General features: G+C 33.7%; 1 protein-coding gene across 3 annotated transcripts in view; it reads left to right on the forward strand.

Annotated features, from left to right (window-relative positions):
* Positions 1 to 20692, forward strand: part of LOC131663323 (UDP-GalNAc:beta-1,3-N-acetylgalactosaminyltransferase 1-like) — a 214779-nt gene extending 194087 nt beyond the window's left edge. For 2 of the 3 annotated variants that reach the window (XM_058933679.1, XM_058933687.1), the window contains exon 3: positions 20122 to 20692. In XM_058933679.1, coding sequence (XP_058789662.1) covers positions 20122 to 20645 — 524 coding nt within the window. In that variant the 3' untranslated portion in view covers positions 20646 to 20692. The remainder of the gene's footprint in view (positions 1 to 20121) is intronic. The other variant, XM_058933695.1, reaches the window with a different exon arrangement.
* The last annotated feature ends 3787 nt before the right edge of the window (positions 20693 to 24479 follow it).

Below are 24479 nucleotides of genomic sequence, written 5' to 3' on the forward strand. Positions count from 1 at the left end.
TTAAAAATACCGTTTTGGACGTAAAATTTCCCGCTCTTTCCGAATCCGGGGTCAAAAATGGGGGTTCCTATTTAAAAAACTAAAGTTGACCTTGAAATGACCTTGAACATGACCTCCAAGGTCAAATCCAAGGTCATAGAAACATGGCCCCCTCAAAGTTGAGTAACTTTTGTCTGAAACTTTTTTCGATAAAACTCACTCCAATCTAGATATCTGAGTGGATCACTTAAAATGGGCCACCCTGTATATTTTCAATTAAATATAACAGTATATATCTGCCTTGCCTTGTATATCATAATTTCATTATGCAAATCACATTATGTAATTTTCACTAATATCAAGTCAAATACTTTCTCGTGCATATTCTACAACTCATTTTTTAAAAGAGAGGCATTGAAGAGAAGCATTAGCGAGTGAGATGTTTCAGCTAGTACATTAAGTACTTTGTCTCCTCGATCTCATTATAATTTATGCCCATATAAAAATTGTTGGCTTTGACGTATCTATTGGAAAACTGATTACTTATCGAATTCCCTTTTCGATAAACAATACTATATCGATGTCTGTTTAACACACACACAAATGTACAATTTACATAATAATGTCAATTGTATTTATTTAATAATTATTTCCATTGTTGAATGACATAATTAACTATAATTTGTTAAATTAAGTATTGAAAGAAAGCTTTTGTATAATTGAAAAAAAATGAACGGACCGGTCGGGAGATCGAACCCGCGTCCTCTGAATCCGCAGGCCAATGCTTTACCACTGGGGGCACTGACACTAGTACCACGGACAATTCTTATTGTGTATATTAGCTACACGAGTAGTGTAGGGCCTAAGCGCTAATATATATAAGTAATAATGTTATGATATATATTTTTTTTGTTATAATTAGTATATAATGAATTTTTTTGGCAGTTTTGTGTATGTGTGTATGTGTATGTCACCTACCAAAGATGGTTTAATAAAAAAAGTGCAAGTACTTGTGAAAATCAAGATGAAAAAATAAATTTTTTTTATTTATAAAATTAATAAATTTATTATAATTATTTATACAATGTATATATAATGGACATGCTCAACTCCTGCTGCTGCTGCTGTCGTCGTCAGAGTCAGCGAAGAATTTTACTATTTTGTAGCGCGGTCCACTGACTAGCCAATCACATACAAATGTCAGCCACTTTTTACCAGCGATGACGGTGTGTAGTGGTTGACTGATAGTATTGACGTTTAAGGAGTGGAAGGCTGCTACTGACTTGATGACATTTACGTCGGAGACCTTGATCGGCATCGGAACAACCGACGCAAAGCGTGTCTGATGGTTTGGCCTTGTTCACGTGTCTCCGACTTCCACGCAATGGAGGAGACTCCAATGACCACCAGCGCAGTAAGCACTCTCAACCCTCGCAAGCAGGCAACATGATGTCGTAGTTATCAACCTGAATAAAGAAAAAAAAAAGAAATTTGTAATAAATTACAGAATAGCAACAAATAAAAAAAGAGGCAAAAAAAGAGTATTACTTCAATTGACAAAATAAAAAAAATCATACCTCTGCTTCTTGGCGCGATATCTTTAGACTTTGCTGTTGCTCTGGTGAAACTATGCCTACCAAAGTTGAGGCGTCGCGAGATCGATGAAGGGCGCTGGATGCGTCACGAAATCTATGTGTATCACGCGTCGTGGTAAAATGACCTGACAGACCATCTCCACGTCGTCATCATATCTGTAGCAAAAATATATAGATGTAGGAAATAAAATTAATAAAATCATGTATATACATAACTATATTAACTAATTATAATATATATAATTAATTAAAAAGGTAAAACTTACATATTATTGGATCATGAGAAGCTAGGAGACGTTGACAGTGGTTCGATAAGTGACCGGCCCTGCTATAAAATAATAAAACAATAACAAAAAATGAAACCCGGTTAGAGCGGGCCTGGTATATTTATTGTTAAAAGAGTGCATGAAGAGGCAATCGTATAATCTGACGAAATCAAAGTGTTAAATAGACAGTAGAAAGATAAAACAATGCCAAAGAGAACAAGATAAGTAAATTATTGTGAAATTAAATTTAAAAAAGAATCATCTTAATATAATGCCTAGATATGCTCTTATTATTGAAAATTTATATATATCTAATAATAATATTGTATTACTAAATTGATAAATTAATAAAATTTTATATACATAATTTATCAATTTATTAATGTAATAGTATTATTAGTTATATATATATATATATATATATATATATATATATATGTGTGTGTGTGTGTGTGTGTGTGTGTGTGTGTGTATATGTATGTGTCTGTGTATTAATAATAAAAGCATATCTAGTCATTATATTTAGATTGTAACGTCGGATAATTAATGGTACAATTTTTTTTAATTATTTTTTTTCTATTACGAATTTAATGGTTCAAACTGCACAATTTCGAGAAACGAAAATACGTTGGAAAGTTTCTCTTCTCAAGGTTTCTACAAATTCCAAGAGAAGACAAGCTGACCAAATATTTTGCGATTAGAAAATAGGTATAAGAAATTTTACGACTTTGTTATGTGCGTCCATATGTTTAAGATGTCCTTGTGTTAACAGCATGGGCTGCCGACGCCCAAACCCTAAGCGGAATGTAGAAAAAAAAAGAGAAAGCTCCTCTCATGCGTTTTCCACTGAGTTTTTATTTTTCCGTTTAGCTTAGTCATCAAAAGTTAAAAAATTATTTTATTCTATTACATAGTTTGTGCAGTTAGATAAATTAAGTCGTACGATTTATCATTTAAGCTACATTTCAATTAAGTTTAAAGATGTGAATAAATAACATTTGAGAATTAAATATAACTCTCAAATTGTTATTTATATATATTTAGTAACAAATAATAGATAATAGTTAAATAATAAGTATGTTAAGTCCTTGCACGGTAAGAAAGGGGTACTTTTATACGCGATTTGGCATGAGCAACTCCATCTGTCTTAAAGAAACTGTACGTTCTCCTAATGCGGGAAAATTTCCACCAATCAGTTTTGGAGTTTTCATGCCCAAATCCTTCAGAGCCCCTTGCGGCCTTATTTTGAAAGAGAGTGCATCACGAGGGAATGTGTTAAGTAAGGCGCAAACTGTTCGCCACTGCTACGCCACCCGCAGCAAGAAGTGCCACGCTCAAAAGATACACTCTCTTTCAAGAAGCCCAAGGATTCTATTACGAACACGATCAAAGTTTCCATTAATCGTTTATAGGACTATATAAAAGTAAGTTTTATTTCCAATACTAATTTTTATTTTCTTCACCTTACACAATCCATTTTTCCAATTCCGTATCGCTCGGTCCTCTCATTGAAAAACGAGTTGGATAGAGTTGATACAATAGTTTAACGCTCAGAACTTGGATCATTAGGATCTTTATAGGTCTGAGTGGAATCTATAATTGATGATTCTCTGTGCCTTCCGAAAAGATTGGCGCTAGAATAATCGATTTGGATTCAGGAAATAGAAAAACATCCACGCCGTGTGCATCAAATTTTTCTGTATTTTAGCCAACACCAATCTTTCCTTACCCGGGTAAAGTGAGAAATCACAGCCCAAAAAGGATTTGAAATCTTCACCTCACGAAAAGTGAGACGTTACAAGATGATTCTCTTTCAAATTTAATTTCATTCTCTTGTACTTACAAGTTCTCTTTCGCATTGCTTTGACTATCTATTGTCATCTCGGTCGGGTCAGTTCCCTCGAGTGTTTAATCATGCCTTCTCATTTTTTATTTAATATAAAGAACAGAATCTTTTTCAATATAAAGAACATGTATGCACTTATTATTATAAAATTCATGTACAACTAATACCATTATATTAATAAATTAATAAAATTTAAATATAATAGTTTTATTATTTCATTGTTTTTTAATTATACTTGCTTCACAAGCCTGAGCATTTCGTCGTCACTTTCACTCACTGATGTAACGTCACGAATTAATGTAGTTTTTATTTGTTCCCCCTAATGTTGACCGCGCATCGGTCATTAGTCGACAACTTTGAGAAAGAAGGATACGCATAATTAATAGTGGGAGTAGCGAAGATTTGTATGAAGGAGATTTAGCAAATGGTATTAATTATGATTATGATCGTGCGTGCACTTTTTTTCTTGCCACTGTCAAGCAGTGATCGGCCCATTTCTGGGCCACTTTGTCTTGTCCATGTTTAAAACTCCTTTATAAAAAAATTAATGATAAATTGGACCAACCTAATAGACTAATTATGAAACAGCATTATTCAGTGTGATACGTATGAACAAAAAAAAAATATTTATTAATAAATTGTAATTTTATTAAGGTAGGTATCTTTTATGTTATATTCATTATATTAAAGAATAATAATTTTTTTTTATTTGTTAAATCAAAACGTAATATAGTCATTCGATCAGTTTTTCTCACAAGTTTTGAGGTCCTGTACATCTACACCAAAATCCATCCTAATAACTAAGAAATCGACGACTGCGTTGATACACTACCGTCCATAAAGATTTGCCATCCCCTTGCTGAAATCATCAAAACTTTAGAGTTTTATGGCTCAGTTTCTATAAGAGCTAGAAAATCCTGCGGGGTCTCATTTGAAAGGTCTTGCTAAGACCTTACAAATGTTATAAAACATAATTGATTTTATTTGTTTTTTGTACAACTTGTGACGTCATAAACAAATTGTTTTTTTTTAATTTTTTCACACCAACTTTGACCCCGATTTATTTATATAACGGATTCTACGATGGACAAACTGTATAAGCCATTCGATAGAGCTTTCAAAAAGCTACAAAATCCATATCCGGAAAATTTTTTTACCTTTATTTTTTATAAGCTATATGGTGTTTTATACAAAAACAAAGATTTTCAAAAAATGGGCTGTATTTTTTTTATTTTCAACTCTAAAGAAAAAACTCTTAGAAGAAAAAATGTAGTATTTTGCAAGAGCTATCAAATGCGCCACTCAGATTTAAAAAAAAAATTTTTTTTTTCATGTTTTTTAGAATTGAAATTTTTCTAGAAAAAAAACTGAAATTACATATATTTAATAAAATTAGTAAGTAACTAGTATTTATAACTGAATGGGCTTACAAACAATGATAACAAGATACATTTATTGAACCATAATTTATTACTTACTCAGAATAGATTAAAATAATTTGGTTACAATTTTTCTACAAAATTTATTTATTACAACGTTTCAATAATAACATAACAATAATAGTTTCATTTTTTATAATACTAATAACGCTTGTAATTAATATATTATCACAATTTGAATATAAATTTCAGTTGTAAACAAAAACGAAACAATACTAATTATTTAAACGTTTTTTTCATCGAAATGTCCACCTTTGTTTGCTATAACTACTTTACAAATTCGAGGCATTCGTGCTACAAGTTTCTCTAAAGTTTCTGCACTTATTTTTTTCCACTCATTTTCTAAGATATTCCAAAGATCCTTCTGGGAAGTAAGTCCTACCTTACTTACAGCTCTATCTAGATCATCCCACAATAGTTCGATAGGGTTAAGATCAGGAGAGTACGGTGGCCATTCCATCACAACTAATTTTTTTTTCTTCTCCAATTGAGCAAGATAACTTTTACATAACTTTGAACTATGCTTTGGGTCGTTATCTTGTTGGAACGTAAATTTGCGACCAATTATTCTTGTTCCGGAAGATACAACATTTTTTCAAAAATTTTTTTGTAACCTTTTTTCAACTTGCCATCAATTTTAAGAAGGTCACCAACCTTAGAACCACCAAAACAACCCCATACCATTACTAAGCCGCCACCATGTTTAACCGAAGCACACATATTTTTCTCTAAATATTTTTGCTTATTTTTTCTCCGCACAAAACATCTGCGTTTACTACCAAAAACCTCGAATTTGCTCTCATCAGACTACAAAACTTTTTTCCAATCATCAATGGTCCAAATTTTATGTTTTCTGGCCCAAGCCAATCGTTTCTTTTTATTAATCGGTTTTAGTAAGGCTTTTTAATTGCTATTCGACCGTATAGTCCATCTTCATGAAGTCGTCTCTTTATCGTCGTAACACTAAGTTTAACATCATACGCTTTTTGAGTTTCAACAGCAAGTTCGGGTGCTGTGAGTCTTGGATTATGTGTACTTGTACTACAAATGTGTTTATCAGTAGCGCTCGTAGTTTTCCTAGGCCTTCCTGAAATTTTTTTGTTTTTGATATTTCCTTGAGTTATGAATTTTTTAATGTATAATCAACTGTTCTTCTTGGAATATTCAAAATTTTGGAAATTTCATTATTACTTTTATTCACTTTATGCAAGGCTACTATCTCAGATCGCTCTTCAATGCTTAAGTTTCTTTTTTTCGTCATTTTTAATGAACAAAAAATACATGCATAATTTACTGACTAGATTGGACACATTAATATTTCACTCATTAAAGCTGATAGGAGACTGAATTTCCATATGTATTCTCTACTATATGTATACTTTCATGAAAGTCAAGTAAATCAAACCACGTAAACACTCAGTGATTATCACAGTGATTATCGGTGAGCACAATACTGTAGAAAGTCATTAAAAATGAAAACAATGCAAATTCCTCTGTTACAAACGTCGAATACAATAAATGTATCTTGTTATCATTGTTTGTATGCTCATTCAGTTATAAATACTAGTTACTTACTAATTTTATTAAATATATGTAATTTCAGTTTTTATTCTAGAAAAATTTCAATTCTAAAAAACGTTAAAAAAAAAAATTTTTTTTTTTTTAAATTCTGAGTGGTGCATTTGATAGCTCTTGCAAAATACTACATTTTTTCTTCTAAGAGTTTTTTCTTTAGAGTTGAAAATAAAAAATATACAGCCCATTTTTTGAAAATCTTTATTTTTGTATAAAACACCATATAGCTCATAAAAAATAAAGGTACAAAAATTTTCCGGATATGGATTATGTAGCTTTTTGAAAGCTCTATCGAATGGCTTATACAGTTTTTCCATCGTAAAATCCGTTATATAAATAAATCGGGGTCGAAGTTGATGTGAAAAAATTAAAAAAAAAACAATTTGCTTATGACATCACAAGTTGTACAAAAAACAAATAAAATCATGTATGTTTTGAAACATTTGAAAGGTCTTGACAAGACCTTTCAAATGAGACCCCGCAGGATTTTCTAGCTCTTATAGAAGCTGAGCCATAAAACTCTAAAGTTTTGATGATTTCAGCAAGGGGATGGCAAATCTTTATGGACGGCAGTGTATATTCAAACGAATGCCTTTTTATACTGGGCTTACACTTATTGATTCCCTAACAGTTTTTTTTAACCAATTATATTCCTTTCTGCTTGAAATGACAATTTCTTTACCACCACTATAATTTTTCGATCAATTATAATCGCTCACCTTCTCCTTACTTTTTACCAACCAATCAGCAGTGATGAATAGTGAATATAATGTGATGGCTTTGTCAAATCTGCTCAGTTAAACATTTAACATCATGGCTCAGCATTTCAAGAACACAGCCTCGTTGCTTTTGCGTGCACATCGTCTGACGAAGGCTGGTTAAGATAGTGTCGAAGACATCATAAGATGGTTGACACTGGGTTCATTGGCTCTGCACAAAGCGGATGAGCTTTCTCGTTCACCTAACTTGATCATGACTGGCACACAGAAGCTCCAGTAGGTGTGTGTATAATTAGAAGCGTTTTACATCTGCTAAACAAATACAAAAGTAGGCTTTTGACACAGTCAATTTCCAGTTCATCGATTGCTGAACCTATTGTCAGCAAGCATAGTGATCAATCGATATACGTATGAACCTCTCGTTATTTTGGACGTAGTTAGTGAAAATCTCGAAACGGCTAGTAATACGAGGTGTGTTCAAAAAGTAAGGTGACTTTTCAAATTTCACGGGCAACGTACTTTCGATTATCGATTTTTTTATTTTGTTATGTTGGTACACTCTTCCCGAACATCTGTACCAAGTTTCAAGTGTATAGCATTTTTTGTTTGGTTGTGAGAGGTGTAAAGGTTATAAGTGTTTTGCGTGCTCGGCGATTTCTTGCTATCGAAAAATATGGATCAAAGGATTTGCATCAAATTTTGTGTAAAAAATAAAATAAAGTGCTCCGAAACACTTAAAATGTTGACGGTGGCACGGTGAAACTGTTCTGAGTAAAAAAAATGTTTACAAGTGGTACAAACTCTTCCAAGATGGCCGGGAAGATGTCAATGACGAGCCTCGCTCTGGACGCCCAAGCACGTTAACAACTGATGAAAACGTTCAAGCAGTGAAAAAAATTGTTCTGGAAAATCGTCGAATCACTATCAGAGAAGTTGCTGAGGATGTTGGTATATCGCTTGGCTCGTGCCATGAAATTTTTTCTAACGTTTCGGGCATGAGACGTGTGTCAGCGAAGTTTGTTCCGAAATTGCCAAATTTTGACCAAAAGAACCGTCGCATGAGCATCGCTCAAGAACTGTTGAATGACGTCAACGACGACCCAGATTTACTCAAAAGGGTCATAACTGGTGACGAATCATAGGTATATGGTTATGATATCGAAACCAAAGTCCAATCGTCCTAATGGAAGAGCCCAGATGAGCCAAGACCGAATAAAGCACGCCAAGTTCGATCAAAAGTCAAAGTTTTGCTCACTGTTTTCTTCGATTACCATGGCGTGGTGCATCAGAAGTTCTTACCATATGGATGTACTGTCAATAAACAGTATTATTTCGAAGTTATGCGCCGTTTGCGAGAAGCAATACGAAGAAAACGCCCAGAATTGTGGAAAAACAATTCATGGCTTTTGCATCACGATAATGCCCCTGCTCACTCATCTTTGCTTGTGAGAGATTTTTTGGCCAAAAACAACACCACAATTATGCCTCAACCACCATATTCACTGGATTTGGCCCCATGTGACTTTTTCTTGTTCCCAAAACTAAAGAGACCTATGAAAGGATGGAGATTTGCAACGATTGAAGAGATAAAGACTGCATCGCTGGAAGAGCTCAAGACTATACCGAAAAGTGCTTATGAGAAGTGCTTTGAGGATTGGAAAAACCGTTGGCATAAGTATATTGTATCTGAGGGGGATTACTTTGAAAGAGACAACATAAATATTGATAAATAAATAAATATTTTTTCTTAAAAATACAAAGTCACCTTACTTTTTGAACACACTTCGTATACCGGCTATTATCAATTCAGCTCAAGACTCAACAGTTCACTGGAATGACATCAATAGTGCGTGCAAAAACAGAATAAAAACTGGTATAATAAATAATCTGAAACATCTGGATTTGAATACGTTTTAGAGGTATGCGAAACAATTATTCCATGCTCAAATTAAGGAAATTTTGAAGGAACATAGTTCTTTAAAAGTGAACACTGTACTTGATGCCGAGTATGCAGTCGAAAAGAATAATTACGATGAAACGCTCGATGTGAAGCATTTCAATACCAAGATGGCATCGATATACTTAACTACAGATACAGACGAGTGGTTGATGGAAAATATTTTAGATCCTATCAGTAAGAGCATGGAAGAATTTCAAGAGCAAGACTCGGGCTGGTCTCTTCGTATTATATTAAACTTAACCGTAAATATCAGCAAGTACAATCCTATGAGGGCTAGTTATTACATTGAATTGCCTGAACCTATTAGAAGAAAGAGAAAGAGAGCCTGTGTGAATGTGCAGAACAATGACAACAAATATTTCAAATGGGTCATCCAGTCGTAAAAAATGCATGTCGTAACACTGCATATACTGCTCATCAAGATAAATATAATTTTAAAAATCTATCATTTCCAGTACATCCGAAAGAAGTCGTTAAATTTGAAAAACAAAATGATGTTTCAGTAAATGTGTACTTCATAAATTTTAAAAATGGGTTCTACGAAGTTTTGCTGCAACATTTGACTGATGAAAAAAAAGACAAGTGTGTGAACCTTCTTCTAATGGAAAATTATTAAATCGAACGAAAAGCAAGTAAAACGTCTTAATATACCTTACAATGTACACTATTTTTGATTAAAAGACTTTTTTTGACTGATGTATTGACAGTTGTCATTTCGCAGATATCAATCATATATGTGCGATCTGCTTACACTATTTTCGAACTGAACAGAGATTGAAAACGTACGAAATTGACTGTAAGAATGTGAATATATGTAAAACTGTACTTTCCAGTGAGAAAAATAAATTTTTACAATTTGAAAATTATAAAAATGAGGTCCTATTAACCTTTGTTGTGTATGCTGATTTTGAGAGTCTCTTGAAAGCGGTGTCTAACAATGAACAAATCTATAAACGTCACAAATCGTACAGTATTGGTTTTTTCATCAAATGTAGCTGTGATGACTGTCTTTCGTGTTATCAAAGCTACAGACAGAATACTGTCGATGATGTTGATCCAACCAAAAGGTTTGTTCACAATCTTTACGATTTGGCCAAGTATCTGCATGAATTAACAAAAGCCCATAACCTATAAAAAATTAACGTTCCAAGACATTTAACTATCTTCATGCTATGATATGTCATGTATGTAATAAGCCTTTTGACAAGAAAAAAGATAAGTTGAAAAGAAAAGTTCGCGATCATTTTAACTTTACTGGAAAGTATCGTGGATCTGCTCACAGCACGTGTAATATTGCTTATCAAGAATCGAGGACTATACCCATGTTTTTTTTATAATTTCAGTGGATACGATGCGCATCTATTTATTAAAGAAATCGTGAAACAATTTCCTTGTCGAGTCAGCCTTATTCCTCAAACCAACGAAAAATGCATATCTTTAACCGCAGAATTCTATTGAATAATTCTTGGGTTTTTCATACCGTATATTAGAGGCAAACGTTTCTCACAACTGTGATATTCCCGTCAGTATTCTCATGGTAAATGCTGTGAGAGTCCAGTGTACCATAACCGCTGGCGCTTACTTCAACGGAAACACTGTTCACGATATTCACGAATTTTTTCCAGCAGTACCACCTGGATATAAAATTATTGAAATTTTTTACGTCATTTATTTTCCAGTTACGAAAAAGTCTGTAGTTTATTTATAATTACGCATCGTTGATCAAGACGGAAATTTAATTATTTTTCGTGGTGAAGTCATAACCATCAGATTATACTTTAAAAGCGTATGATGGGAATTATTTATAATTCAAAGAATGATAGAGGCTATATAAGCACTGAAAAATGCAAACTTACCATCAGTCGTCTACTGCAATTGAAAACATCAACACGGTGAACTCCAGTCATCAATCGTTATCTAGGCTTTGGCTCATTACGAGTTCCACGGTCATCAACCTTACACTAATTTGTTGTTCAAAAATAGTGACGAGATTCGTATATCAACTCAACATCAAGACTTGTATCTTTTACCATCTCGTTACATATTTGTGGACGATTATCCAGCAAAATTAATACTTTGTTAACGAATATTAATTTTGTTCATAATGTCATTTGCCACATGTTTGAAAAAATTAGGTATGAGCTGAACGCTATAGAAATAGCTAAATGTAATAACGTCGATCTCACAGCAGCTATGAAGAAATGGTTATCTTTCACTCTAAATGAAACTTTGATTGCCGAAAATGCCGGGTAAATAAATATAGAACAAGAGGATCGTAAAATAACTAATGCGAATGGTGACTTTGATATTTTGATACCTCTGAGCTTCATACTTGGATTCGCTGAGGACTATCGTAAACTGCTAGTGAATATGAAACATGAATTAATTCTCATAAATCGAGTATCGATGTAAATACAGTTTATCAAACGAAGAAGACCGTCAACGACGTTGAAGCTTGCGAAGAATTCAAGATTGATAAAACACGTTTCGAATGGCTTATGCCCTATGTAACTGCATCGATTGCAAAGAAAATACTTTTATGCGACTATCTAAAAAGCGAACGAAGTATTTCAATGAGTTTTCGTAGTTGGGAACTTTACGAATATCCAACGCTGCCTGTAAATATAAATCACGTCTGGACAGTTAAAACGACAAATCAGTTGGAGAAATCAGGCTACAACATGCTGAACCAATGCCCAAAAAACTCAAATATACAAATTATATGCTATTAATTAATTGACTGTTCAAAACAAAACGAGTCATTGAAGACTGCCCCAGTAGATGAGCGCTTGGAATTCGAAACCAGAGAAAATATTCCCGAAGGAACTACAGTGTCCTATTCTACACGATCGCATCATTCAGTATAATCCGATAAATGGAGATGTGAATAAATTTATTTAGGAGAGGGGAGAAGGGTATCAAAGAATTGACTCTTTCCTTAAGCAGCTCAGTAGTAGCTTTCTGTCGCAATGGAGTACGTAGTGGATATGCAAGGCTTCGTGATGCCTCGTAAAACTGATGCTGTGGAAGAGTTAGTAATACTTTCAAATAACTATAACGAAGAAGCACTTGTACACTTGTTCAAACCTCCCGTTCCATGGCGAAGACTAACGGAGAAATATAAGTGACAAAATCTCTGGATAGAACTCTACTATCATGGATTAACATGGAACTCTGGCGATTTTAAATACAAAGAACATAAAGTCATCATCACAGATACACTAAAAAATGCCATTAAAATTTTTGTTTTCGAAGATCTCAAAAAAAGTGATAAGAACTATATAATAAAAAATTTTTTTTCATTCGATACAAAAAAATATTCTTTTTTATTAAACCATCTTCCGTGGGTGACACACACACACACACGTTTAACTACAAAAAAAATACATTTTATACTAATTACCATAAATATATATGGGTAATTCTAGGCTATTTCGATTGACTTGTAACCCTTAGGTTACGGATTTTTTTTTAATTTGGCACAATTGTTGTACACATAAAACTGAGATTTTTCCCAAATTTTGGAGACGATACATTAATTATATCAAAAGTTATTAACAATTAAAGAAAAATGATAAAAAATTTTCAAACAGCTATATTTTAAAAACTAATAAAGATATCGAAGTCGGATTTTTTTCAAAATACTTATAATGCCTTAAAATTTCGAAATAATTACAACAATAAACAATAAAAATTTTTTTTCGAAAGTTATTAACTTTTTGTTTAAACAATTGCTAATATCTCAAAAAGTATATTTTTTTTTTGAAAAATTCTTGCTCCTACGTGTTCCTGAGGATTTTTGCTATCGAAATCAATCATAAAATTCAAGGGCCCGACATATCGGAAAGCGTAGCCCTAATCAAAAGAAGACGCCTCGGCGTAAGGCTGCGGTAGCGCTCCAGCGGACTTACGGTCGAAAGGTACTTTAGCTTTAATCTAAAAAACTAATAAAGATACCGAATCGGAGTTTTCCCAAATTACTTATAATACCTTGAACTTTCGAAATAATTACAACAATAAACAATAAAAATTTTTTTTCGAAAGTTATTAACTTTTTGTTTAAACAATTGCTAATATCTCAAAAAGTATATTTTTTTTTTGAAAAATTCTTGCTCCTACGTATTCCTGAGGATTTTTGCTATCGAAATCAATCATAAAATTCAAGGGCCCGACATATCGGAAAGCGTAGCCCTAATCAAAAGAAGACGCCTCGGCGTAAGGCTGCGGTAGCGCTCCAGCGGACTCACGGTCGAAAGGTACTTTAGCTTTAATCTAAAAAACTAATAAAGATACCGAATCGGAGTTTTCCCAAATTACTTATAACACCTTGAACTTTCGAAATAATTACAACAATAAACAATAAAAATTTTTTTTCGAAAGTTATTAACTTTTTGTATAAACAATTGCTAATATCTCAAAAAGTATATTTTTTTTTTGAAAAATTCTTGCTCCTACGTATTCCTGAGGATTTTTGCTATCGAAATCAATCATAAAATTCAAGGGCCCGACATATCGGAAAGCGTAGCCCTAATCAAAAGAAGACGCCTCAGCGTAAGACCACGAAGACGTCCTGCTGTCGTTGCGACGTACACTGAGGCATCTTCTTTTGATTAGGGCTACGCTTTCCGATATGTCGGGCCCTTGAATTTTATGATTGATTTCGATAGCAAAAATCCTCAGGAATACGTAGGAGCAAGAATTTTTCAAAAAAAAATATACTTTTTGAGATATTAGCAAATGTTTAAACAAAAAGTTAATAACTTTCGAAAAAAAATTTTTATTGTTTATTGTTGTAATTATTTCGAAAGTTCAAGGTATTATAAGTAATTTGGGAAAACTCCGATTCGGTATCTTTATTAGTTTTTTAGATTAAAGCTAAAGTACCTTTCGACCGTGAGTCCGCTGGAGCGCTACCGCAGCCTTACGCCGAGGCGTCTTCTTTTGATTAGGGCTACGCTTTCCGATATGTCGGGCCCTTGAATTTTATGATTGATTTCGATAGCAAAAATCCTCAGGAATACGTAGGAGCAAGAATTTTTCAAAAAAAAAATATACTTTTTGAGATATTAGCAATTGTTTAAACAAAAAGTTAATAACTTTCGAAAAAAAATTTTTATTGTTTATTGTTGTAATTATTTCGAAATTTTAAGGCATTATAAGTATTTTGAAAAAAATCCGACTTCGATATCTTTATTAGTTTTTAAAATATAGCTGTTTGAAAATTTTTTATCATTTTTCTTTAATTGTTAATAACTTTTGATATAATTAATGTATCGTCTCCAAAATTTGGGAAAAATCTCAGTTTTATGTGTACAACAATTGTGCCAAATTAAAAAAAAATCCGTAACCTAAGGGTTACAAGTAAATCGAAATAGCCTAGAATTACCCATATATACAATAGCATTATTAGATCTATATATTAGCGTTCGGGCTGTATACCAATCGTATAGCTAATATACACAATAATAACTGTCTGTCGTACTAGTGGCAGTGGCTTTAGTGATAAAGCATTGTCCTGCGGATCCAGAACACGCTGGTTCTATCCCCCCACCTGTCCGTTCATTTTTTTTCAATTATACAAAAGCTTTCTTTCGATACTTAATTTAACAAATTATAGTTAATTACGTCATTCAACAATGTAAATAATTATTAAATAAATATAGTTTACATTTTTATATCTAAAAATTGAACACACACACACATATACACAATGAATTGAAAGCGTGGAACATAGAACGCACGGGCCTCAGCTCAAGGAGTACATCAGCTTAGTAGGGGAAAAGGGAATAAGTTGACAGTATCGAAATCAAAATGCATGAGCATCAGCTCAGGGAGGACATTAGCTCAGTGAGCTGATACCCCCTAAGCTAAGGCCTGTCTAGTTTATCTACTAATGAGGTAAGTAATTTTCTTTTCTTTTATTTATTTACCGGTCCTTAAAATGACAATGATCTGTGACTCTCCTTTGACCTTATCTTTGATCTTTAGAAGATTTATAACAAATGTATATAGCTCTGACATCTTTGTCATCCAATCTATTCAAGTCAGCATTCAACGTAAATAGACATAGGGCTTTGATAACCTTCTTTAGGATATTAAGTCACCTCATGTAATCCTCAGGCTCGAGATCTGTCAGCCCCATTACCTTCCAGAACTGCTTTACTGTTACTGAATAGTAATTTACCGATGTCATCTTGCTGCTACTGTTCCTTCTACTCCTTCTACTCCTACTACTACTGCTGCTGCTGCTGTAGCTATTGTTCTAGTGACCTCAAGTTAATAAGCTCTGACTGCTCAGTCTCGGGCTTTTATGCCCGAAATCCGCGGTGGTGCATTGAACTAGCGGTGACGGCGCTGTATGCAGGAGTGTAAAAGTTTATTTCTACGCAGTGATATAACGGCGACGGCGCTGCGAGCAGGAGTGGAAGTTCAGAGATCTGGCTATAAAAGGCCGAGCTCAAACAGCCGAGCTCAACGAGCTTCATTCTCAGTCATTAGTAAGGATCTTCTAACAGTGATACCAACAGCAAGAGCTCCAGTAGTAGTAGTAGTAGCTCAAGCAAATCTTCACCTTCCGAGATGAAATACATTGTCGATATGCGGGGCTTCCAAGCTCCAGAAAGCAAATTCATCTTTAAGGAGCTAGCTATTGTTCCGGTTCAGCGCAACAATCTCCCCAAGCTGTACTGCTTCTCACAAGCACCTACACTATTAAATGCTCTACCAGCATTTTTCAAAAACGCCAATAGGTGGTTAGAGATAAAGCAACATTGCATCTCTTGGAAAGAAGGAAATATTCCGTACACGGAGTTGATGATGGTACTGCAATTAACTATGCAGTTTTCTGATAAGTTGTATGTGAAAAGAAGGCAAAAGGTAACATGGTTGAGGCCATATCTGAATGGAATGTATGTAATCACAATGTTAGAGAGGATCGACTAATTAACTAATTGATTCAATGTAATTTATCTTATACGAGGTGTGATCAAAAAGTAAGGTGAATTTTTATTTTGCTCAAAAAATATTTATTTATTCATCAATTTTTATTTTATCTCCTTCAAAGTAATCCCCCTCGGATATAATGCACTTGTGCCAACGCTTTTTCCAATCCTCAAAGCATTTCAAAAAATCATTGTTTGTGATCTTGTTTAGTTCATCCTTCGATGCCGTCTTTATCTCCTCAATCGTGGCAAAACGCCGTCCTTTCATGGGCCTCTTCAGTTTTGGGAACAAGAAGAAGTCACAGGGGGCCAGATCTGGGGAATACGGTGCCTGTGGCATCGTTACTGTGTTGGTTTTAGCCAAAAATTCGCGCACAAGCAACGATGTGTGAGCAGGGGCATTATCATGGTGCAAAAGCCAATTTTTATCTTTCCACAAATTCGGACGTTTCTGGCGGATTGCTTAACGCAAATTGCGCATAACTTGCAGGTAATATTCCTTATTTACTGTTCTACCCTGTGGCAAGAACTCATGATGCACCACGCCCCTGCAGTCAAAGAAAACTGTAAGCAAAACCTTTACATTTGATCGAACTTGGCGTGCTTTTTTTGGTCTTGGTGATCCAGAATGCCTCCACTGGGACGATTGAGTCTTAGTCTCGACGTCATAACCGTATACCCATGTTTCGTCACCTGTTATAACCCTGTTGAGTAAATCTGGATCATCGTTGACGTCATTTAGTAGCTCTTGGGCGATGCTCATGCGACGTTTCTTTTGGTCGAAATTGAGCAATTTCGGAACAAACTTCGCTGACACACGTCTCATGTCTAAAACACTCGTCAAAATTGATTGGCACGAACCAAATGAGATGCTAATATCATCAGCAATTTCTCTAATGGTAATTCGACGATTTCCCAACACTATTTTCTTCACTTCTTCAACATTCTCATCAGTTGTTGATGTGCTGGGGCGTCCAGAACGAGGTTCGTCGTCGGTGTCTTCTCGGCCTTCTTGAAAGAGTTTATACCACTTGTAAACATTTTTTTGGCTTAAAGTAGACTCACCGTATGCCACTTTCAGCATTTCAAGTGTTTTGGAACATTTGATTCCATTTTTCACACAAAATTTAATGCAAACTCTTTGATCCATGTTTTTAGACAGCAGCAAATCGTGGAGCACGCAAAACACTTCTAACCTTGATGCCTCTCACAAACAAACCAAACATACTACAAAGCTGAAATTTGGAACGTATGTTCTAGACGAGCGTACCGACATAACCAAATAAAAAAATCGATAATCGAAAGTACGTTGCCCGTGAAATTTGAAAAGTCACCTTACTTTTTGAACACACCTCGTATTACTAGCCGTTTCGAGATTTTCACTAACTACGTCCAAAATAACGAGAGGTTCATACGTATATCGATTGATCACTATGCTTGCTGACAATAGGTTCAGCAATCGATGAACTGGAAATTGACTGTGTCAAAAGCCTACTTTTGTATTTGTTTAGCAGATGTAAAACGCTTCTAATTATAGATATAGATCGAACGGACGTAGCCCGCTAAATTTCAAAATTCACCTTACTTTTTGATCACACCTCGTACATCAATAGTCGATCTGGAAAGTGACATGGAATATCCAGCTTTAAATAAGCTTCAAAACACTGACGTACCCTTTTGCAGATATCGTAGCACCTGCAAGTGTGGATTTCATTCGGTGTGTGCGATGTGGAATGTGTAAAAATTATTGACGTGGTTGCTGAAAGAGGAGAAGGAGGAGGAAAAAATAATGAAGAATTTCACCGCGAGGATGTAACACGGGCAATGCAATCTTATTGTAGACAGCCGGTTTCACATCCCTATCCCTGAACCTATCAATTCAATGAACGAGACGAAACGGAAACCTAACAAGTTTTCTTTGTAAAAAATATTGGAGGGGTAAAGTTATGGTTGAGCCTCACAGATGGCAGCAAACTTAGGGCTGCCATCAATAAAACACAAAAAGATGAAATAAAAACGACTTAAATAAAATTTTCAAATTACGTGCCTCAAAATAAACCCTGTTTCAAAATTGAATTTCAAATTTCGCACTTAGAATCAATCTTCATTTCAAAATGCGCACCAATCTCAAAATTTTTCTCATGATTCCTCCACTGCGGCTACCTAACCGAGCTCTTTATCTCATGTATGCTGGATTTAAAAACCTTACAATACGAGGGGTATTGTTGAGAAAAAAATCGATATGCCACTACCGCCTATTGCTACTTCTCTTCCTAAATTAATAAATTTCGGGGGAGAGAAGCAAAAGTTGCTTCAAGAACAGTAGTTAATAGATAAAGTAAGTATTTTATTTTTATTCGTTAAAATTTTTTTTTTAATTATCAATTTATTAATTTATTAATATTTTTTTATTTTGTTTGCAGGAGAAATATGTACGTTACGATTTCCTCTGTACGCTGCGTTTAAGCAGTATGTTGAAGAAGTTGGAATGGTCCCAGAAGGAGGACATCGCGCACTACAACAACACTGCTGTAGTGCGTAGGCTGCGCCGCTCGCCACGCGCATCAGGGAGAGGCTCCTGAAAAGAAGAAGTCGGTGGGACACGTACATAAGCATTGTCCCACCGATTCATGTTCCTCTCTCCAACGATCGAAAGATTGAAGATGAGTAGCACATCAAGAGACCTCTCCGTGCTGCTACGATCATCGACCTAGCATTTCAGCAGCTGCAGCCGAAGACGAGGAGGGTGAGTCGGGTGAACGATACAATTAGAGGTTTTTTCCCTTATTTCGATCCTACCAAGGATGAGGAAGGAAACCTCTAACTCTAAATCTCTCTCTCTCACCTCGTTTTGCGGAGAAAGATGATGCCGAAATAATCACCATGAAGGCCTCTCGCCGATATTGACAACCGTCAAACGGAGAGTGTCAAACCATCGTGGTGGTGGTAGTTTTTTATTATTGTATTAATTTCTTTTGTATTAATCGTTTGTGTGCTTCTTTTGTGTTATTTCATGTATTAGTTGTAATCTAGTTTAATTGTTTTTTGTGTTCGTTCTAGGTTAATTTATATTTAATTTTAGTATTTTTGTGATATTTTTTAATAATTTTGTGATATTTTTGCGATTTAAACTTGTTATAGATTTATAAATAAATTTTCAATTACTAATAATATTCTTTCCTTTTTCTCATTTGAACACCGTTAAAAAGTGGTGGCAGTTCTGTAACGCTGTTAAAAAGATATAACGGTTTTGAAACACAAAAATTGTGCTTTATGAGGCAATAACTGTTCCAGAACCGCCATAGCTTATCTACTTAATCAAATAAATAAAAATCATTTAATTTTCTCTTACAATATTTTTAACAATTTTTAAAAAGTCGATTACGTTTGATTGGAACAGCTTTATAAAGTTAAAATAATATAATACTCAAAAATCACAGCTCCAAATCAAAATTACTTAAATACTTCAAGATTAATTTCAATCATTTTGGTAGATAAAGATGTATGGAAGAAATCCGTTTATTTATGATTGAGAACTTTTTTATTTCAAAATTAACATTCTCTTGATCAGTTATTATCCATCATCAATAGTTGTAAAACGTATCTTTTATATAGTTAATCATCATTTAGCGTGTATATATATATATATATATATATATATATATATATATATATATATTATATACAAATGTTCTTAATATTTTTATAACCATGCATTGGAAAGTGATTTCTTTGCAAGTAATTATTCCATAATATATATATACTGATTTATATGTGATTCTGAATTTTTTACATTTCCAGGTGTAAAATATGTTTTAAAATTAGATGATGATGCATACGTTAATATGAATGCATTATTGAAGTACGCAAAGTATGACATTCCACCTTTTACACCAACTAATTTTATATTTTGTGATGTTATTAAGGGTACAAAGGTAAAAAGATCATGGCGCTCTAAATGGCGGGTTTCTCCGATAGAATATGGTGTCAATTACTATCCACCTTATTGTGCAGGTTGGGCTATTATATATTCAACAGATATAATTGTATCACTGTATCAAACGCTTCAAAACGAGCCTTACTTTTGGATAGATGATGTACATATTACTGGAACATTGGTAAAAAAAAATAATTTTACATTAACTTCAATGGATTCAACAATACTTCGTAAAAAATTGATCGCTGACATCTTGACAAGTAATATGACGTATAATAATATTCTCTTTTATTTGCCGAATCTTACAACACATGAAATTCATTACATTGTAGTAAATGATATTGATATTTCATTTAATAAAATATTCAATATATTTTCTCCTAAATAATTAAGTATAAAACCAAAGTATTGAACAATCATTTAGAAATACAACAATATAACGAATTTAAAAAAAACATTAATTAACAGAGTAAAATGTAATCAAATACTTACATTTCACAATGTAATATATCCAAATATATAGTTACTAGACAGTCCTACGTTCTACACTTGTTTCATTTGAATTTTCTTCTTTCACTCTAGTACAATAAAAATAATCGAGACTATTAATAGATGGATAGCTATATTTAATAATTCAATTTTACCTAGACATAAAATTAATTACGAAATGTAAATTAAGACAATAACTTAAAAATGTTTAATTAATTATTTATCTAGTTATAAAAATAAAATTATTAACGAAAATTTTAATTTAGGTAATGTAACACATTTTCTCATTGGTTCTTACTTATTAAATGTGTCACTCAATCAGAGCATACCTTTTTGGACGTCTTTTGATGATCATGATTTATTTATGTATAGGTTTTAATTCTTAAAGGTCATATTTTGTTAATTTATTCTCGACCTATTTTTTAAAATATAGAAATAGTGATGCGATATATTAACGTATTTTAATGACAAAATTATAAAAATAACGACGTGAAACGATTTTTTTTCTATATTTCCTCTACAATGAATGTGATTTCTGTCATTCCTGAATAAGCAATAAAAGATATAACTGTTTTCAATAAATGTTTCTCTTAGAAATATGTTAATTTTATGAAACTCTTCAACAGTGCTTCTATATGAACAGTGCATTCTGACGGAACCATCTTAAAAAATAATGAAAACTGAAAAACTTATAATTTTCTAAATAAAATAGTTTTTTGTAAAACTTTTTTAAAATATTTTTTGACATAATATGATGCGCATAGTGGCAAACGCTAATGAGCCGTCTGATAAACAGTTTCATCTGACATTGTTAAATGACATGGGACAAGCTGATAAGTTTTATCTTAATGTATCACGAGAGGCCCAATATACAGCAAACTGGCATCAACTCGACAACGACTAAAATTGCAGTCTTGGGAAAAATATGAGCGAACGCTCACGCAGAGAACGCTGAGTTATATTTTGCACTGTTTTACTTAGTTATTGATCGGTATCGTAACTACAAAAAAATAGAGAATGAACTGAAAATAAAAGAAAATTAGGCAATAAATAATAAATTAAACGTGAATACTAGTAGAGAAATTAAAGAGACATGATCAGTGGCAGCATCAGCTTACCACATGATCTGAAGTCTGTTCGTTTATAAATCAGCATTCTCAGATCATGCGTGATCTAAAATCCATGTGTTTTTTAAATCAGAACTCATAACGTAAACTAAAATTTGTGATGGCGCCGTCGAATTTTCTGACCGGCTCTGTTTGTCTCTCTCTATCCTAAGATCCGTGCCACCGGAGCCAGCATTGAGCAGCTGCATGTGTGCACATCTAATGCTTGGACGTTGGTATGGTTCAACAAGTGAGAGAGAGTTAGAAGTGGTAGAGGACGACGATGGCCGCCAGACAAAGCGTGAGAGCCGTCTTATAAACCTAGTATTGACAAGTAAAGGATTAATGTGTTAATCCGCCGTTGTGTTTATTCGCTGCTATGTCGCTCCTTATCTCGAATTCTAATCTGTGCAATAGTGTCTAACGTGGTTTTGCTTGACGCGTTATTGAGTCGTGGGAACGTCTTTTACTTTCCGAATCCTCCAAATAAATATTTTGAGCAGACGGCTACGAGCTATCCAGGCGAGAACGGCCGATTTTCCGTTACAATTATTTAAAAAAATTAATGGACACCACGCAGAGTCGAGCCCGCATCCCATGGATTCACAGCCCGGCATTCTGCCAATTAAGCCACGATTGTTCATGAGTTTTTGAAATTCTTACTGTTTATATTAGATGCACTTAGAGTTTCTTATTCAATTTCGTTAAATTGGGATATGATTCATACAGAGCACGGTGACTTAGAAAGCAAGTTAAATAAAATCGACTATTGATTAAAATCTGAGTGGATCTAAATTATTTCTTCTAAATTATATCTATACGCGATACTATTCGAGCCCACCCGTAGGTAAGATTTTTACCGGCACACGGGCAGATGACGGCTCTTCTTGTTATAGCCACCTGGTCCTAATAGAAGGAATCCAAATCTCGTCTAAGGTTACGAAGCGATTTCCCCAGTTTTTACTACTATAAATATATATACATACACATACATACATACATCTGTATATATATATGAAGGTCATTTGAAAAGTCCGTGCAAAGTCTGAAAGATGGCGCTACTGCTGCATATCGAGGTTATGTTCAGCTAATAGCATATTTTGGAAGGACACAAATCAAATATCAGTCAGATCGATCTATTGTTTTATGCTTAACATTCAATTGAATCAAAGAAATGAAGTGGTTGTAAAAACATGGACGATAAAGAATTTCGTACGTTGATTAACCCATTAAAGCCCACGCTAAGACTGGTTGAGATAGCGACAAACAAACTGTGCTATCTTTTGCATAAGTGAAAAATAAAATATACGTATTTTTTTTTATGTTATTTTCAATTGTTTATAACAAATTATTTAAACAAATTACAAAAAAATTCATAATTATCAAAATCTAAATGCGGGAATCGATTCTGGAGGTGAAATCAAGACGAAAACCTATATAACACTTTTTTGTCAGAATTCAATTTGTTAGTGTAACGTAGGAATAAACAATTGCATGTTGGGGAGAAAAAGTGACCATGTCAAGTCCCAAGCAAAATCTATCTGGAATAGCAAAAAATAAACTGTGCTATCCTTTGCATAAGTGAAAAATAAAATATATATATTTTTTCTTATGTCATTTGCAATTGTTTATAACAAACTATTTAAACAAATTATAAAAAAATTTATAATTTTCAAAATCTGAATGCGGAAATCGATTCTGGGGGTAAAGTTTAGACGAAAACCTATATAACACTTTTCTGTCAGAGGCCAATTAGTTATTGTAATGAAGGAAGAAACATTCGGCCTCCTGAGAGTGTTTCAAAAAATCGTATAAAATGAAGCTAATTATTGTATTTATCCATCAATATTGGCATGAATTATTGTAAATATAATCGGTGGGATTGAATTATTGTTCATTGCCATGTCCTTCTTTATAACTTTTGCAAACAGGCATAGAACATTTCTCACAATACCATTCCGTTCTTGTCCGACATGTTGAAATTCCACATTTCCTAAGACTCCCATGTTTCATCACGTGTTCTTGGGATGAAGTTTCACTCTGTTTCTGTCGTTTGGGGGGACGTTTGGAAGATAACTTGTCAATATAATATTCACAAACTTCTTGAACAATATCTTTGGAACCTTTTCTTTCGTCTGGATGTAACTTATTGTAAATCACTGTAGCGTTTGCTAAGGATGCTTGGATGAGCCGTAATACAAGGCACCATGTCCATTTCTTACTTCGAATTGTAGGCATCAAAGCATTACAGTGTTGATCATGTAGATCGACGCCACCCATGTGTTCATTATACATAGAGAAACAATGAGGAAAAAGAATAGATTTTTTCGATGATTCCTGCCATCTCTGCATTTCAACTTTTGGTTCATTTCCATATTTCGAAGAGAGAATCGATACTGGCTTTGAGTCCATAACTGTAATATAATTCAATTTTGAATTCACTTCATGCATTGAAATAGTGTATCCTCTTTTAGCTTTTTTTGGCATTTCGACTTTCACTTTCACACGATTATGCCGAACAGTTCCTGTCGCCGATAAACCATTTTTTTTCAAATGAATCATAAGATCTGGGTTTGTGAAAAAGTTGTCAAAATAAATATGATACTTTTTCAGTTCTTCTCTCTGTG

Source organism: Phymastichus coffea, unplaced genomic scaffold (genome assembly GCF_024137745.1).
Source record: "Phymastichus coffea isolate CEN01 unplaced genomic scaffold, Cenicafe_Pcof_1.1 PCOF00002, whole genome shotgun sequence".
Classification (NCBI taxonomy): domain Eukaryota; kingdom Metazoa; phylum Arthropoda; class Insecta; order Hymenoptera; family Eulophidae; genus Phymastichus; species Phymastichus coffea.